The sequence below is a fragment of the Paroedura picta genome, chromosome 6 (assembly GCF_049243985.1).
Source record: "Paroedura picta isolate Pp20150507F chromosome 6, Ppicta_v3.0, whole genome shotgun sequence".
NCBI lineage: Eukaryota > Metazoa > Chordata > Lepidosauria > Squamata > Gekkonidae > Paroedura > Paroedura picta.
Window position 1 is genome coordinate 10,185,343 of NC_135374.1, and position 15,278 is coordinate 10,200,620.

At 50.1% G+C, this 15,278-nt stretch overlaps 1 protein-coding gene across 2 annotated transcripts in view; it reads right to left on the reverse strand.

The window, feature by feature from the left end:
• Positions 1-14,528, reverse strand: part of RAB38 (RAB38, member RAS oncogene family) — a 29,462-nt gene extending 14,934 nt beyond the window's left edge. For both annotated transcript variants that reach the window (XR_013231700.1, XM_077341406.1), the window contains exons 1-2: positions 14,240-14,528; positions 459-739 (exon numbers count right to left, since the gene is read on the reverse strand). Coding sequence is in view for 1 of the 2 variants with exons in the window: in XM_077341406.1 (XP_077197521.1) it covers positions 459-739; positions 14,240-14,453 (495 nt within the window). In the remaining variant the exon portion in view is untranslated. The remainder of the gene's footprint in view (positions 1-458; positions 740-14,239) is intronic.
• Between the last annotated feature and the right edge of the window lie 750 nt (positions 14,529-15,278).

Consider the following 15,278-nt stretch of genomic DNA (forward strand, 5'->3'; position numbering starts at 1 on the left):
AGTGAAAAGCAAGGCACAAAAAGCCATTTCTCCTTCTTCTAAGGCAGTGGTTCTCAACCTGGGGGTTGGGACCCCTTTGGGGGTCGAACGACCCTTTCACAGGGGTCGCGGCAGGGCAAGCAGCTTGGCCGGGGAGGCGTCATCCACACAACAGCCTTGCGGGGTAGATTGAGATAGAGCGTTCGTCTGTCTGGAGCAGCGGAAAAGAGCGAGATCGGCATCGTGGGACAAGAGGCAGGACTGAACTGAGAAACCCCGGAAAAAACACCCAATTAATATACAATCATGAACAGTGGATCTTCACGCCATTGGTCAGTTTCGGTTTAATTTCTGTGAAAGGACCCTTGCATAATTTGATGGTTGGGGGTCTCCACAACAGGAGCAACTGTCTTAAAGGGTCACGGCATTAGGAAAGTTGAGAACCACTGTTCTAGGGAAAGTAGGACAAAGGCCCTCACCTTTGCCGATGTCTCAAACCACCCCACGAAGCCGTTTTCCGCACAAAACTGCTCCATCTTCATGCCGTTGTTCACGAGGAGCTCTTTGCCTTGGTCGCATTTGTTTGCCAAGAGAACCGCCGGCACGGGGCTGCCGCTGGGGAGGGTCAGCTTAGTGTCCAAATCCTCTTTCCATTTGGTAACCGCCTCAAAAGTGGCCGGCCTCGTCACGTCGAAGACGATAAAGGCTCCCATCGCCTCTCGATAATACACCCGGGTCATGTTGCCGAACCTTTCCTGACCTACGACGAGAGAAAAGCGCACCGCGGTGAAAAATAAATAAATTATCCACACATTTCTCAAGGCTGCATCAAACGTTCCGTCGGATCGTTTCCTCGGCCCAGATTTAGGACTTGCTTCTGAAAAGACACCAAATGTATCCTTGTGGCATCGGACTGGGACAAAAAGGAGCCGGTGTGGTGTCTGCACTTCGTTATGCCGCTCAGGAGTGAGCCTGGAGTCTAGATGGGGCTCGTCCCCAGAGGGACAGACCAGAACGAATGGGATGAAATTAATGCAAAAGAAATTCCGTCTAAACATCCGGAAGAAGTTCCTGACAGTTAGAGCGGTTCCTCAGTGGACCAGGCTTCCTCGGGAGGTGGTGGGTTCTCCATCTTTGGATATTTTAAAACAGAGACTGGAGGGCCATCTGACGGAGAGGCTGATTCTGTGAAGGCTCAAGGGGATGGCAGGTGACAGTGGATGAGCAATAAGGTTGTGAGTGTCCTGCATAGTGCAGGGGGTTGGACTAGATGACCAACGAGGTCCCTTCCAACTATATTATTTTATGATTCTATGTTTCCATATGAGGAGCATCATGCACCCATGGGAGAGCTCAAGCCAACAGATCCCCTGGATTCTCTGCAAGGTGGCATGTAGGACTGTTCTGATGATTCCATTTCTTCGAATGGTTGCCTTGCAGCTGCAGTCACTGCCTGTGAGTAGAGCCACACTGTATCTCATATGTTAAGGGACACAGCACCCATGTCACCCTTGTAACCCTTGGTTCAATGCCAGGGACTCCTGATGAGCCCCTGGATTGAATGCCCTCCCTTGTGTACCCTGTCATTTTGTTGCTTCTGCGTTTGCTGTGCCCCATCCAAATTTAACCAGTCTTCCATTCAGGAGTTGGGGTTAGAGTTACACCACTGCTACCTGTCCTCTCTGCACCACGGCACTGGCCGCCTCGGGGTTTGGTGATTGCCGGAGCATGCAACCCTAGTTGGGGTATTGACTACCCATTGTTCTTCCACGAACCCTAAGATTCCTTAGGGGATTCTTCAGTAAACCAGCTCCAATGGGGCATATCTGAGAGACCCTACAACTAGTGGGGAGATCAGAGGCTTGACATGCTGGGAGATGGACACAGCAGGTGGGCGTAAGGGGACATCTTTAGGTGGTGGGTTGTTCTCTGACTGCAACCAGACCCAAGACAAACCAAAAGGTGATCGAGCCTCCGCGCCTGAGAGCTGGAGGCTGAATTTCTGCTGAACTACTCATTCGCGAACGAAAATCAAGTCAAAGGAGACATGCTACATTATGAAAAAGCTGAAACAGGATGGTACTTTTCCCCGCTTGAAGGAAATATAGCTCAGCGGTGTTACACAGAATAAAATGAGGAGCCCAGGTGATGTTTGATCAAGGAACCAGATGAGATTGGATCACTCGAGCAGATCACACTGTAAACACACAGCCACTCCGCAAGGGAGCCTTGAAAAAGCTATTACTTGTCCAAACCCCATCTTAAAATCAGTTTTATTGGTCAAGTCTTGTTGGGAACAGAGGATAGGACCCACAGTAAGAACGATACGGGCTAGATAGCAGGACAAAACATTTAAGTCAGAGTAGTTCAGCAGTGGAATGAGCTAACTAAGGAGGTGGAAAGCTCCCCCTCACTGGCAGTCTTCAAGGATTGGCTGGACAGATCCTTCTCCTGGATTCTGATCCTGCACTGAGCAGGGGGTGGGACTAGATGGCCTGCATGGCCCCTTCCCACTCTAGGATTCTATGAGTCTAGTTCAGCAGTGGAATGGGCTGCCTAAGGAGGTGGGAAGCTCTCCCTCATTGGAGGTCTTCAAGCATCGGCTGGACAGCTATTTCTCCTGGATGCTTGAGGCTGATCTTGCATTGAGCAGGGGGTGGGACTAGACAGCCTGCATGGCCCCTTCCCACTCTAGGATTCTAGGAGTCTATGACTAAGGAACTCCTTTAAGAAATTAAGCAGTAGGCGAGGCTGGTGGGATACTGGGGTGATGGAGATTCAGGGATCTATGACCCACCAACCATCCCCTCCCGTCACCACGGATTCTCCTACCCCCTTCTTGCATTTTCAGATGCACTGTGGGCCAAAGGTACCCAGTTGTAGCACGAGGAGTCCTCTTACGCTGACAATACTGCTGATTTGCAACACTAAGCTTTTGTTTAGCCAGCCGAGGCTCAACGTAACAGGGGGGCTCAATGCCATCCACATGATGCCGCAGCTCCGAAAGCCAACTCCTGTCCCGGATTCCTTCTGTTTTACACAACACTGCAACCCATTGATGGGATATGTACCGGGGAGGGGACCTGAAGGTTATTCCAAAAACCAGCCCTTACGGCCCGTTTCCTATAACGATGCCATATGATCTGCCTCAGTGGGCTAATCAGATGAGCAGGCCTGTCATGTGCTGTTCAGTCATTTCCTTGATGAGATCGCATCGTCTGCCAATGTGCCTCTACTGGGGGGGGGGGGGATTAAATTTCAGCCCAGCCTTGGAGAAAGGACTGTCCAAAATGCATCGCAGGAGGCTCTGCATTCTTGCAAGGAACCAAATCAAGTTGGAATATTTTTCACAGGGGGTTCTTTCGACCAACCGATCCAACTTTTCCTTTTCTGATATTTTATTTCCCGGATTTATGAGTCACTCTGTTTTGAATTCCTACAATGCATTTAGCTTTAGTTAGAAGAAGAAGAAGAAGAAGAAGAGTTGGTTCTTATATGCCGCTTTTCCCTACCCGAAGGAGGCTCAAAGCGGCTTGCAGTCGCCTTCCTATTGCTCTCCCCACAACAGGTACACACGCACACACACACACACACACAGAATCATAGAATCATAGAACCATAGAGTTGGAAGGGGCCACACAGGCCATCTAGTCCAACCCCCTGCTCAACGCAGGATCAGCCCTAAGTATCCTAAAGCATCCAAGAAAAGTGTGTATCCAACCTTTGCTTGAAGACTGCCAGTGAGGGGGAGCTCACCACCTCCTTAGGCTGCCTATTTCACTGCTGGACTATGAAAACGTTTTTCCTGATATATCGTGGTACTTGTAGTGTAAACCCATTACTGCACACACCCCTACCTAATTGCATTTCTGCATTTTTGAGCTATCAAACAAAACAGGCCTTTTACAGCCTCTCCTCCAAGCCCACAAGAAAGAGTAAACACACAGGAGATAAAAACCAGCAGATAAATACGTGAACCACAATGGAGTAATAGTTGTCTGACAATAAAGGATCGAAGCACAGCAAAGAAAGTCTCAGACCAAAAAGGATCCAACACGATCAGCCCAATGCAAATGCTCTCTGGCAAAGAAGGAATGGATCCAGACCGTAACGAGACCAAAGCCAAACATGTATCTAGAGAAAAGAAAGTTCAACAGCCTCAAGGCTACCACTAAGAAGGCCCTGCCACACTCTAAGGGCAATGGACGTTCGAGGACGAGTGGGCAGTGGTAGAAAATGCCGTCAAGTCGGAGCTGACTTGTTCAAGGCAAGAGACCAGGGGTAATCAAACTGCGGCCCTCCAGATGTCCACGGACTACAATTCCCAGGAGCCCCAGGGGCTCCTGGGAATTGTAGTCCATGGACATCTGGAGGGCCGCAGTTTGACTACCCCTGCAAGAGACGTTCATAAGTGGTCTGCCGCTGCCTGTCTCTGCGTGGCGATCCCGGACTACCTTGGTCGTTTTTCATCCAAGTACTAACCTGGGCTGACCCTGCTGAACAGCCGAGATCTGAGAAGGTTGAGCTAAACTGAGCCATGCAAGTCAAGGCATAGGAGCAGGTAGATAGGAAAATACTCAAATGCTGTTGAGCCGGCATGGTATAGCGGTTAAGAGTGGCGGTTTCTAATCTGAAGAGTTGGGTTTGATTCCCCACTCCTCCACATGCAGCCAGCTGGGCTAGTCACAGTCCTGTCAGAAGCTGTTCTCTCAGAGCAGTTCTGTCAGAACTCTCTCAGCTTCACCTACTTCACAGGGACCATTTCCGCACCAGGAATTTGCCCTGACACACCACTCATCCGGTGCCGGGGCCGATTACTGCTTCTGCATTATGTCGGCACCAGTCCGGGGCCATCCCAGGCCTGGCCCAACTCAGGCCCTTGTTTGCTCCGTGGCAAAGGAACATGGATCCACCTTCCCCTTTTTGCCCCAGGCATCAACAGGGACTATGTCGGGCCTGGGCCATGTAGCTGCAGAAGAGTCCAGCTCCTCCCCACTCCTATAGCATCCAGATGGTAGAATCTTGCTGCTTGGGGAGCACAAATACAGGGGGGGGGAGGTGCAGCAGGCCAAATGCTCCCCTGTGTGAGAGCAGGAAGAGGCGGGCGACCTGCCCCAGCGCAAACACCAGGCAGTAGTGCAATGCAGAGCCTACCGTGTGGTTAAGGTCAAGATATCTGTTGTGGGGAGAAGAAGGGAAGGCCATTGTCAGCCGCTTTGAGACTCCTTCCGGCAGTGAAAAGCAGGGTATAAAAACCAGCTCTTTGTCTTCTTCTGGGTTTCCAAGAAGCAAACCGGAAGCTGGGAGCACATGGCCCCAGCGGCTAGCCCGCATCAACAGACACCTTTGTTCCAAACTGACCTTTGCAAGAACTTTTCCAAGGCAGCTTTGGGAGGAGTCTAGAATTCCTCAGGGCAAATCAGACTTGTCCTGGGAGGGTCATAATTAACCTATCACCCTAAGTTGGCAGAAGACAAGCCTGGCCATAGCGGGTGCCTGGCGAAGTGGGAGTTAAACGGGGTGTTGGTGCCCACGCACACTGCAAATCTGGTCCTTTAGAGCAGTGGTCCCCAACCTTTCTGAGGCTGGGGACCGGCAGGGCAAGCTTGCGGCCTGGGAAGTTTTTTACTGCGGGGGGGGGGAGAGGGAGCCGCGGCCCAGCGCTGGGCCACGGCCCACAGGTTGGGGACTACTGCTTTAGAGAGAATAGGGCCACTTCAAGGGAACACAAAGTTGCCTAACATCAAATCAGATTACTGGTTAATCTAGGGTCGAGTCTAACCTTGCTTTTTTAACCTCTACCAGCCCAAATAAATACCTCCCCTCTGCATTGTATTTGATTTCCATTTTGATTTCGGGCGATTTAATTTTTCCCTCTGCAACATACATGACTGATCCATGGTGACCCCACCTTTCCCCAGTGATATCCAGGAGCAGATATAAGTAGCTATATTCGAAGACCCGGCTCCCAGTATGTGTAGATGTTCTGCATTTTGCGGATTAACTTCCTGCCCGTGTCTGCAATGCTGATGTTGCAAAACAGTCTTCCCTGATTGGCCAGGACGTCAGTTCAGAGCCTGCCTGGTTTACGGCTGCAAGGCTTCCCTCTCAAGACTTAATTTTGCCCTGTTTTAAAGTGACTGTGCTGCAGAAGCCCGCGCATTTCTCAGTAGAGATTTGCCTCTTGGACTTATTTCCCCTTCCTCACTCTCTGTGAGGCTGCTGTCTCCAATCTTCTCAATCTCTCCCCCCTCCCACCTCATTCAGGAAAAGAAAGAGCCTCCTGCTGCGCTTGACATACCTCCCCACTCTGAGCTTCCCCAATCAAGTGAAGAACACTTTCTATTTCAATTCGGGGGGGGGGGGGAGAGGAGGAAGACCCGGGTTCAAATCAGTCTGATTTCAGTAGGATCAACAATGGGAAAATACAAAGTAAGTGCAGAATCAGCCTAGGCCTGCACTGAGCATAACTAGAAGGGCAGCTGTATCACCTCCTACCTGATCCTTGTTAACTGGAGATGCTGGGGATTGAACCCGGGACCTTCTACAGGCTTAACATTGAATCACAGTCTCCACCGCCCGAGGGCGAAGGCTCCTGCTATGGGGAAGCTTTGTGCTGGAGGTCTTGTTGCCTACCACCTCTCAGACCCACGGGGGGGGGGGGCATTAATAAACAAAACGATGCCATCACCTGTGCTGCTAGGTCCCTCCCGTGGAAAACCCGGAATCCCTGTGGTTACTAGGAATTGCCAGAAACTCTGTGGTTACTACCAAGTTTCCATTGATTCCTAGAGCCACTCGACGTCACTTCCTCCGAGGGGTGGAGCTGAGGAGGCGGGGCTTGGGGAGCAGAGGGGCTTCAAGCCCACCGTCTAAAGCAGCCATTTTCTCCGGGGGAACTGATCTCTGTATCCTGGAGATCAGCTGAAATGGCGGGAGACAACCAGCCCGTCTGGAAGTCCTGAAGTTTCCCCGGAACTGATGCCATACCCTACCCTCCCTCCTTATGTCCTTGGCCCCAACCCAGTTAGTTGCAAGTAACAGAAAGCGTATTCCAGTCTGGTATTCCTGAACTGTTTTCCCAGTGCTAGGCCAGGGTCTGAAGCAGCGGTTTAAACCTGATTATCCCCCTGCTTCAGGTCTGAGCGCTGTCAGCAGGCCGTAATTGGGAAACTCTTATCAGGCCATGACTTCATCCTCACTGACAAGAGAGACCTTCCACTCCTTCAGGGCCAAGCCATTTTCCCCTCCTGTTTGAATAGAGATGGGGCAATTTTCGTTTGCTTTTCAGTTGTTTTCTTTCCTTCGACGCGAGGCCTTCCCAGAATCAGAATCGCCCGGAGCTGGACGAGACCTCAAAAGGCCATCCAGTCCAGCCCCCACCTTCTTGGGGGCTTAAAAATCACACCCCCCTGACAGGGGCTCATCCCATCTCCTTCTAAAAGGGGTGACCTCCTTCCTCACCCCTCTTGTAGTGGGGATGGGTGAGAGTTTTTCCGACAGGCTGGGATTTTTATGTCTTTTAACGGGGTTTTTAACGGGGTTTATAAGACTTTGTAACCCGCCACGAGCCCAATTCAGAAGTGGTGGGGAATAAATGAAAATATAATAATTAATAATAATAATAATAATAATTAATAATAATAATATAATGAGGAGGAGGAGGAGGAAGATTCCTTCACCCTCTGAGGCAGCATATTCCTTCTACGAACAGCTCTCCTCCAAGCTACACATCCCGAGATGCATTATCCTGTTTGTACATGCAAAACATTTCTACATTTATAATCTTCATGTTTAACTTAGGTCATATGCATCATTTCTTCGTTTTCATATTGTTTTTAAGCCAGATGTGATCTGCCCTGAGCCTGCCAGGGAAGAACGCCACACAAAAATAAAATAATTATTATTTAATGTAAGGTCTATCAAATTTCATACCATGCTATCATAATGCTCATCTTGTCCTGCTGCACATACTGAGAGATGCATTATCTTGCTTGTACGTCCAAAACAGAGGAGTAATGTGTCCTGGAGCATCTATCCTGGAGCTGAATAGCCTACCTGGGCTGGCTGTTGTGGGTTTCCCTGGCTGTGTGGCCATGGTCTGGTAGTCTGGTAATTTCAGTCCCTGACATTTTGGCAGTAACTGTGGCCAGCCTCTTCAGGGGCAGGACATGGCAAAACAGGAATCTCACCATGCCGTTTTGGCCCACCCCCAATTTTGCCCAGTCCTACCTTGCCACAGTTACTGGCGAAATGTCATGGATTAAAACAACCAGACCACAGCCACACAGTCTGGATAAGCCACAACCACCAGTCAGCTCTGGCCATAAAAACTTCAGACGGTTCACTGACCAACTTGGAACTGGGCATGTCCCCTGAGGTTTTGAAGGCCTCTCCTCCTGCAGAACCAGTCCTGAAATTCTCCCTGCCCTGCAGAAGAACTCAGAATTCATGAGGCTCATTAAAATCCACCACTTTTTTTTAACAAAAATAATTACTTCCAAATCTTCCAGCAGCCAGCCTAATAGCTACATCATATGATCCTTCGGTGGGCGATATGCTGTGGAACATTTTCATGCACGAGTCAAACGTTTTTGTAAAAGGAAGGTGCTGAGCTGCTGGATACCGTCCGTCCCCTGTGCAGAACGCTTTCACAAGGGCTTCGCTTCTGATTTACCCGGGCAACTGCATTTCACTCCATTTCCTCCCGGCAACGATTCATTGTGCTTACTGCAAGGTTGGGATTTTTAAAAAAGAGAGTTACCAACTCACACTTCCGCACATGCAGGTAACGGAAGTCCTTCTTTATGTGATACCTTGATATTTTGGAAGAGACGACAGTGCATTTCCGGCAGGATACATATGGCTGCCAACTCCAGGGTGGGAAATACTTGGAGATTTTGAGGGTGGGGTTTGAGGAAGGAAGGGGCTTCAATGGAGTACAATGAAGAAGAGAAGAAGAGCTGTTTTTTTGTGTGTGCCCTGCTTGTTACTACCCAAAGGAGTCTCAAAGTGGCTTATAGCTGCCTACCCTTCCTGTTCCTACAATAGACACCCTGTGAGGTGGGTGAGGCTGAGAGAGCCCTGATATTACTGAAGAAGAAGAAGAGTTGGTTCTTATATGCTGCTCTTCTCTACCCGAAGGAATCTCAAAGTGGCTTACAATCACCTTCCCTTTCCTCTCCCCACAACAGACACCCTGTGAGGGAGGGGAGGCTGAGAGAGCCCTGATATTACTGAAGAAGAAGAAGAGTTGGTTCTTATATGCTGCTTTTCTCTACCCGAAGGAGTCTCAAAGTGGCTTACAGTCACCTTTCCTTTCCTCTCCCTGGGGTAGGTGAGGCTGAGAGGGCCCTGATATTCCTGCTCGGTCAGAACAGTTTTATCAGTGCTGTGGCGAGCCCAAGGTCACTCAGCTGGTTGGATGTGGGGGAGCGCAGAATCAAACCCGGCCCACCGGATTAGAAGTCTGCACTCCTAACCACTACACCAAACTGGAAGAAGAGGGGTCTCGGGTGGGCGTGTGCCCAGCTCTGCTTCCCAACCATATTCTGTGTATGATCTGCCACTTCTAGGGTTTCTTGAAGCCTTAGGAATGTTTCATGGGTTTCTCAACAGTAAAAAAAGTTGAGAAATGCCACTATAAAGACACATCGCTTTCTATAGCAGGAAAAAGGGGACAAAGACGGCCCTGATCGGGTGCAAGTCAGTTCATGCCACAGTGGTTGCTAATATTAGCTGCTGAACAGCGGGTAGGTGCAGGGCTCCATCGACCGGCCTTTGCCAAATACATACCACAAGCCTCGAAAATCCCTTAAGTCCAGAAGTATGTTAGGAATTCAATTTCCTTGGGTTTGGTTGTGTGTGTGTTTTTTTTATGTAACTCCAGAAGAAGAAGAAGAAGAAGAAGAAGAAGAAGAAGAAGAAGAAGAAGAAGAAGAAGAAGAAGAAGAAGAAGAAGAAGAAGAAGAAGAGTTGGTTCTTATGTGCCACTTTTCTCAACCAGAGGAGTCTTAAAGTGTATTACATTTGCCTTCCCTTTCCTCTCCCCACAACAGACACCCTGTGGGGTGGGTGAGGCTGAGAGAGACCTGATATTACTGCCCAGTCAGAACAGTTTTATCAGTGCTATGGCAAGCCCAAGGTTACCCAGCTGGCTGCATGTGGGGGAGTGCAGAATCGAACCCGGTGTGCCAGATTAAAAGTCCGCACTCCTAACCACTACACCAAGCTGGCTCTCCGTGACAAGGTTCTTTTGTCTCATGCGCATCAGAAGAGCAGGATACACCTCCTAGAAGTGACCAGAGGTATTTCAGATGTAGCATAGAAGACATTGGATGTGAGCGAAAGAAGAGAGCCCCTCCCCAAAAGGTCGAATGAAAGGTTACAAAAGGGGAACCAGGAACTGAATGCAGGAAGAGCTTTCAAAAAACAAATTCCTTTCATAACACTTCCGCAGAGATCCCTTGAAAAGCTGGGTTTGATGAGATCGGCAGTCACACTATGGGAGAGGAAGGAATTATTGGCTACTCTGAAGAAGAAGAGTTGGGTTTTACACCCCGCTTTTCACTGCCTGAAGTCTCAAAGTGGCTGCCGATCGCCTTCCCTTCCTCTCCTCACACCAGGCATCCGGTGAGGGAGGTGGGGCAGAGAGCGCTCTGACAGAACTGCTTTCTGAGAACAGCTCTAACAGGACCATGACTAGCCCAAGGTTACCCAGCTGGCTGCATGTGGAGGAGGAGCGGGGAGTCAAACTCAGCTAGCCAGATTAGAGGCTGCTACTCTAAACCAGGGGTAGTCAACCTGCGGTCCTCCAGATGTCCATGGACTGCAATTCCCATGAGCCTCTGCCAGCAAACGCTGGCAGGGGCTCATGGGAATTGTAGTCCATGGACATCTGGAGGACCACAGGTTGACTACCCCTGCTCTAAACCACTACACCAAGCTGGCTCGGTGATGCCATGCTGAATCCTCACCTCCCCCAGGAGGGCTAAGGAAGTATATTTATTTTCACGTGCACACAAAAGCATCTACCCAGAATTAACCTTCGTTGGTCTTCAAGGAACCACTGGATTCAAATTTGGTTCTGTTTTTTCATCCATTCAGAGCTTCCAACAGAGACAGCAGACCCCAGCACGAACCTACTGCACTCATGCTATCTAATTATGCCGCAAAATGCACATCCATGCAAAAGTTTGCAGCAAAATACATACATCTACATAGAATCATAGAGTTGGAAGGGGCCATACAGGCCATCTAGTCCAACCCCCTGCTCAACGCAGGATCAGCCCATGTTGGTTGCATGTTATCTCCAACATGAAAATCCCTTTCTTCGGGGGGGGGGGGGGAATTACAGTGCCCAAAGTCCAAAGTTATCTTTGGCCGTTTCTGTATTTTTTATTTTCAGTTGCGATGCCGCCTTGGAAAATAGTGGGCAATACAATCATCTCCTTTTCTTTCTTACGTAAGAAATAACTTTTGGAAACCCATTTTAAAGGGAAGTGAAGAAACTTTTCTGGCATCCCTTAAGATGAGAGCACCACGGTGTTGTGAGATTTGCATTTACAATGTGTTATCCTATTTCGCAAGATTCCGCAACAGATCTCTGCCCCGGGGAGATCGCCAAAATAAAGTAGCTATTTCTACAGGACAAAGTTTGAGTCCAGTGGCACCTTTAAGGCCCACAAAGTTTTATTCAAGGTGAAAGGTGTCACGTGCAGGCTCACAATCTGAAGAAGAAGCTGAAGGAGTCTGGATTCACACAGAAGTTTATACAAGGGCTTGGATTTATACCTTGGATCAAACTTTTGTGGCCCTGGACTCAAACTTCGTTCTACTGCTTTGGATCAATGTCCCCTCCCCACACTTATTTCAATGAAAAGAAAACGGTTCTTGTGCTCTAGAAAAGGGGTAGTCAACCTGTGGTCCTCCAGATGTCCATGGACTACAATTCCCATGAGCCCCTGCCAGCATTTGCTGGCAGGGGCTCATGGGAATTGTAGTCCATGGACATCTGGAGGACCACCGGTTGACTACCCCTGCTCTAGAGGGTGCCCTCTTCTCTCCTAATTTTCCCAATGCGTTCAGAACATTCTTACCCCTTGGGTTAATTTCCCAACAAAATTCTTGGGAAACTGGTTTGCATCAGCAACAATTAAAAACTTTTCACACCAGCCGGCCAAACGTACGGCTGTCTAAAAACCCCAGCGAGGGGTTAAATCCATTCTTAAATCCCTTTTCTGCTTAATCCAAAGGCAGGATTTGACTCTGGCTGGCTCGTGACCTTCTTCGCGTGAGCCTTTTAGCAAACGTTTACAAGTAAGCCTGCAAGCTCTCCTACTGCAGAAAGAGCCTATGAATGTGCAACCCAGTCCTATGCATCTTTATTCTACCCATTTCGGTAGAATTGCCAGGGGGATGGAGAGCTAGGATTGGCAGAGCCAGGTTGGGAAACTGCTAAAGATTTGGAGGTGAAGCCTGGAACCTCTGTAGGTGCAATGCCAGGGAGTCCCCCCTCCAAAGCTGTAGTCAGAAGACGAGCTGTAATTCCAGGGGGTCCCCAAGCCCCGCCTGGAGGCTGGCATCCCTACAAGTAAATGCAGCCACTGAACAACCAGCGCAGCAGAGCACTGGAGCGCGCCTGAGAAGAGGTGGGTTCAAATCCACACCAGCAGCATACAAACTCACACATTTGTGGGAACGCAGAGGCCCTGTCCGTCGCCCCAGGCTTTTCTGAGGAAGGGCAGAGTCAAAATGCAATCATGAAAAAGAAGAATGGAGTACGGCCTACGCATGAAGTTTCCTCTGACTGATAAGATGGCGGACACGCCTCTGAAAGACCGGCGGGAGCTTATGGAGTCTGAAAATCATTAACTTTTATTAGGTCCCCAGCTCGACACCTCCTCAGAAGAATTCCCCTCCGGGAGTCTCTGATAGGACTCCTGCGACTGCACAATGCAGAGATTGGCTGGGTCCTCCCATAACTTTCGAAAACCCCTTGCAAAGGGAGGCAGTTCTGTCCCCCATGGAGAGAGCCATCGTGGCCCAGAGGTTGGAAGGTCAGGCTAGGATCTGCAAGGCCCGGATTCAAATCCCCCCCCCACACCCCCTCTCTCCTTTGTCCCTCTTGCTGCTTTGCCTAACCTGGAAGAGAGAATGATGCACGCCCCTCTCAACTCCTTGGACCAAGGGCAGGAAGAGGGTCTCACAATAATGATATTAATATTGTATTCTGCCCTTCCCGGACTAGAAGATAGATATATAGACAGACCTCCAGAGAGAGAGACAGAGAAAGAGAGAGATTCAGGTGTGTAGCCATGTTGGTCTGAAGTAGCAGAACCAAAGTTTGAGTCTGGTGGCACCTTTAAGATCTACAGAGTTTGTCTGGGAAAGGGAGCACACACCTAGAATAAAACTTCCTTGGTCTTAAAAGTACCCCTGGACTCAAATTTTGTTCAGAAAGAGACAGGCAGGCAGGCCAGTGTAGAAGATAGATAGATAGATAGATAGATAGATAGATAGATAGATAGATAGATAGATAGATAGATAGATAGATAGATAGATAGATAGATAGATAGATAGATAGATAGATCTGTATCTCTGTTCAGAAGCTGGAGTCTCTGGGTGGTTCACGCAGGGGACAAAGTTCTGGGAGACCTGGGTTAGAATCTGCCCCAAAAGCTCACTGGGTGACCTCGCGCCAGTCACACCCGCTCAGCCTATCCTACCTAACAAGGTTGTTGTGAGGAGAAAAGCAGAAGAGAGGAGAGTGCTGTCAGCGCTTTGGATCGCAACATCGATCGCACTCATCCCCATGCAAGGCAGCTGTTGGCACCCCACCCTTCCTTCCTTCCTGGACAGATCTTTCTCCTTCCTTCCTTCCTCTCTCCCTCCCTCCCTTCCTACTTTTATACTTTCCTCTGTTTCTGTTCTCTTTCAACTTTCTTCCTTTGTTTCTGTTCTGTTTCCTTCCTTCCTTCAATCCTGGACAGACCTTCCTTCCTTCCTTCCTTCAATCCTGGACAGACCTTCCTTCCTTCCTTCCTTCAATCCTGGACAGACCTTCCTTCCTTCCTTCAATCCTGGACAGACCTTCCTTCCTTCCTTCCTTCAATCCTGGACAGATCTTCCTTCCTTCCTACTTTTATACTTTCCTCTGTTTCTGTTCTCTTTCAACTTTCTTCCTTTGTTTCTGTTCTCTGTTTCCTTCCTTCCTTCCTTCCTGGACAGATCTCCCTCCCTCCCTCCCTCCCTCCCTTACCGGCGATGTCCCAGAGCTGGAGGCGGACGACGGTCTCGGCGTCCCAGGGGAGCACCTTGAGGGCGAAGTCGACGCCGATGGTGGCGCGGTAGTGGGGCGAGAAGTTCTGGTGGACGTAGCGCTTGATGATGCTCGTCTTGCCCACGCCCAGGTCGCCGATGACCAGCAGCTTGTAGAGCCGCTCCTTGGGCCGGCCCGCCGCCGCCTTCTGCATCCTGCGCCCCGCGCCCCACGCTCTGCCCGCGCCCGGGGACGCCTGCCGGGGAGGCGAGGCGAGGCGAGGGCGGAGGCAGAGGCAGAGGCGGAGCGGCCGGGCGGGGACGGGGACGGGGCGAGGCCGGGCGGCCTCCCCGGAAGAAGCGCTCGCCCGTCGGACGATGCGCCCAAGCCGGACTTTGGAAGGAGCGGGATATAAAGTCCCGGGGGAGGGGGACGCTTCAGAGAGAAGGGATTGCTCGCGAGGGAAGTGGCCCAGCCGCCGCTGGCCAGAAAGGTTTATTCTTCTTTGCCCCCAAAGGCAATGGATTCACCTCGCAATGAAGAAGAAGAAGAAGAGTTGAGCTTTATACCCCGCTTTGCCCAATTATGTCATTAGAAGGGAAGATGTTGCGGCTAAAGCTCACTTACTTTGGGCACATCATGCAATCAAACTCGCTAGAAAAAATCATTGATGCTCGGCAGGGTCAGCAGCAAAAGGAAACGTGGTCATCAAAGGATCCGCTGGCTCGACTCGATCAAAGCCGATCCAGGGATGAACATGGACCAACTGAAAGAAGCAGTCAGAGACAGGGGCGCATGGCAAAGACTTTCCTCTAGAATCGACGAGGGTCGGAAACGACTGAACGGATGACATCGTCATCAGCATTGCCCTACCCGAAGGAGTCTCAAAGCGGCTGACAATCGCCTTTCCTCCCCCTCCCCGGAATAGGTGCCCTGTGAGGCAGGTGGGGCTGAGAGAGCCCAGAGAGAACGGTGAGAGAGCTCTGAGAGAACTGTGAAGGACCCAAGCGGGGTGTAAAAAACGACTATTTTCTTCTCT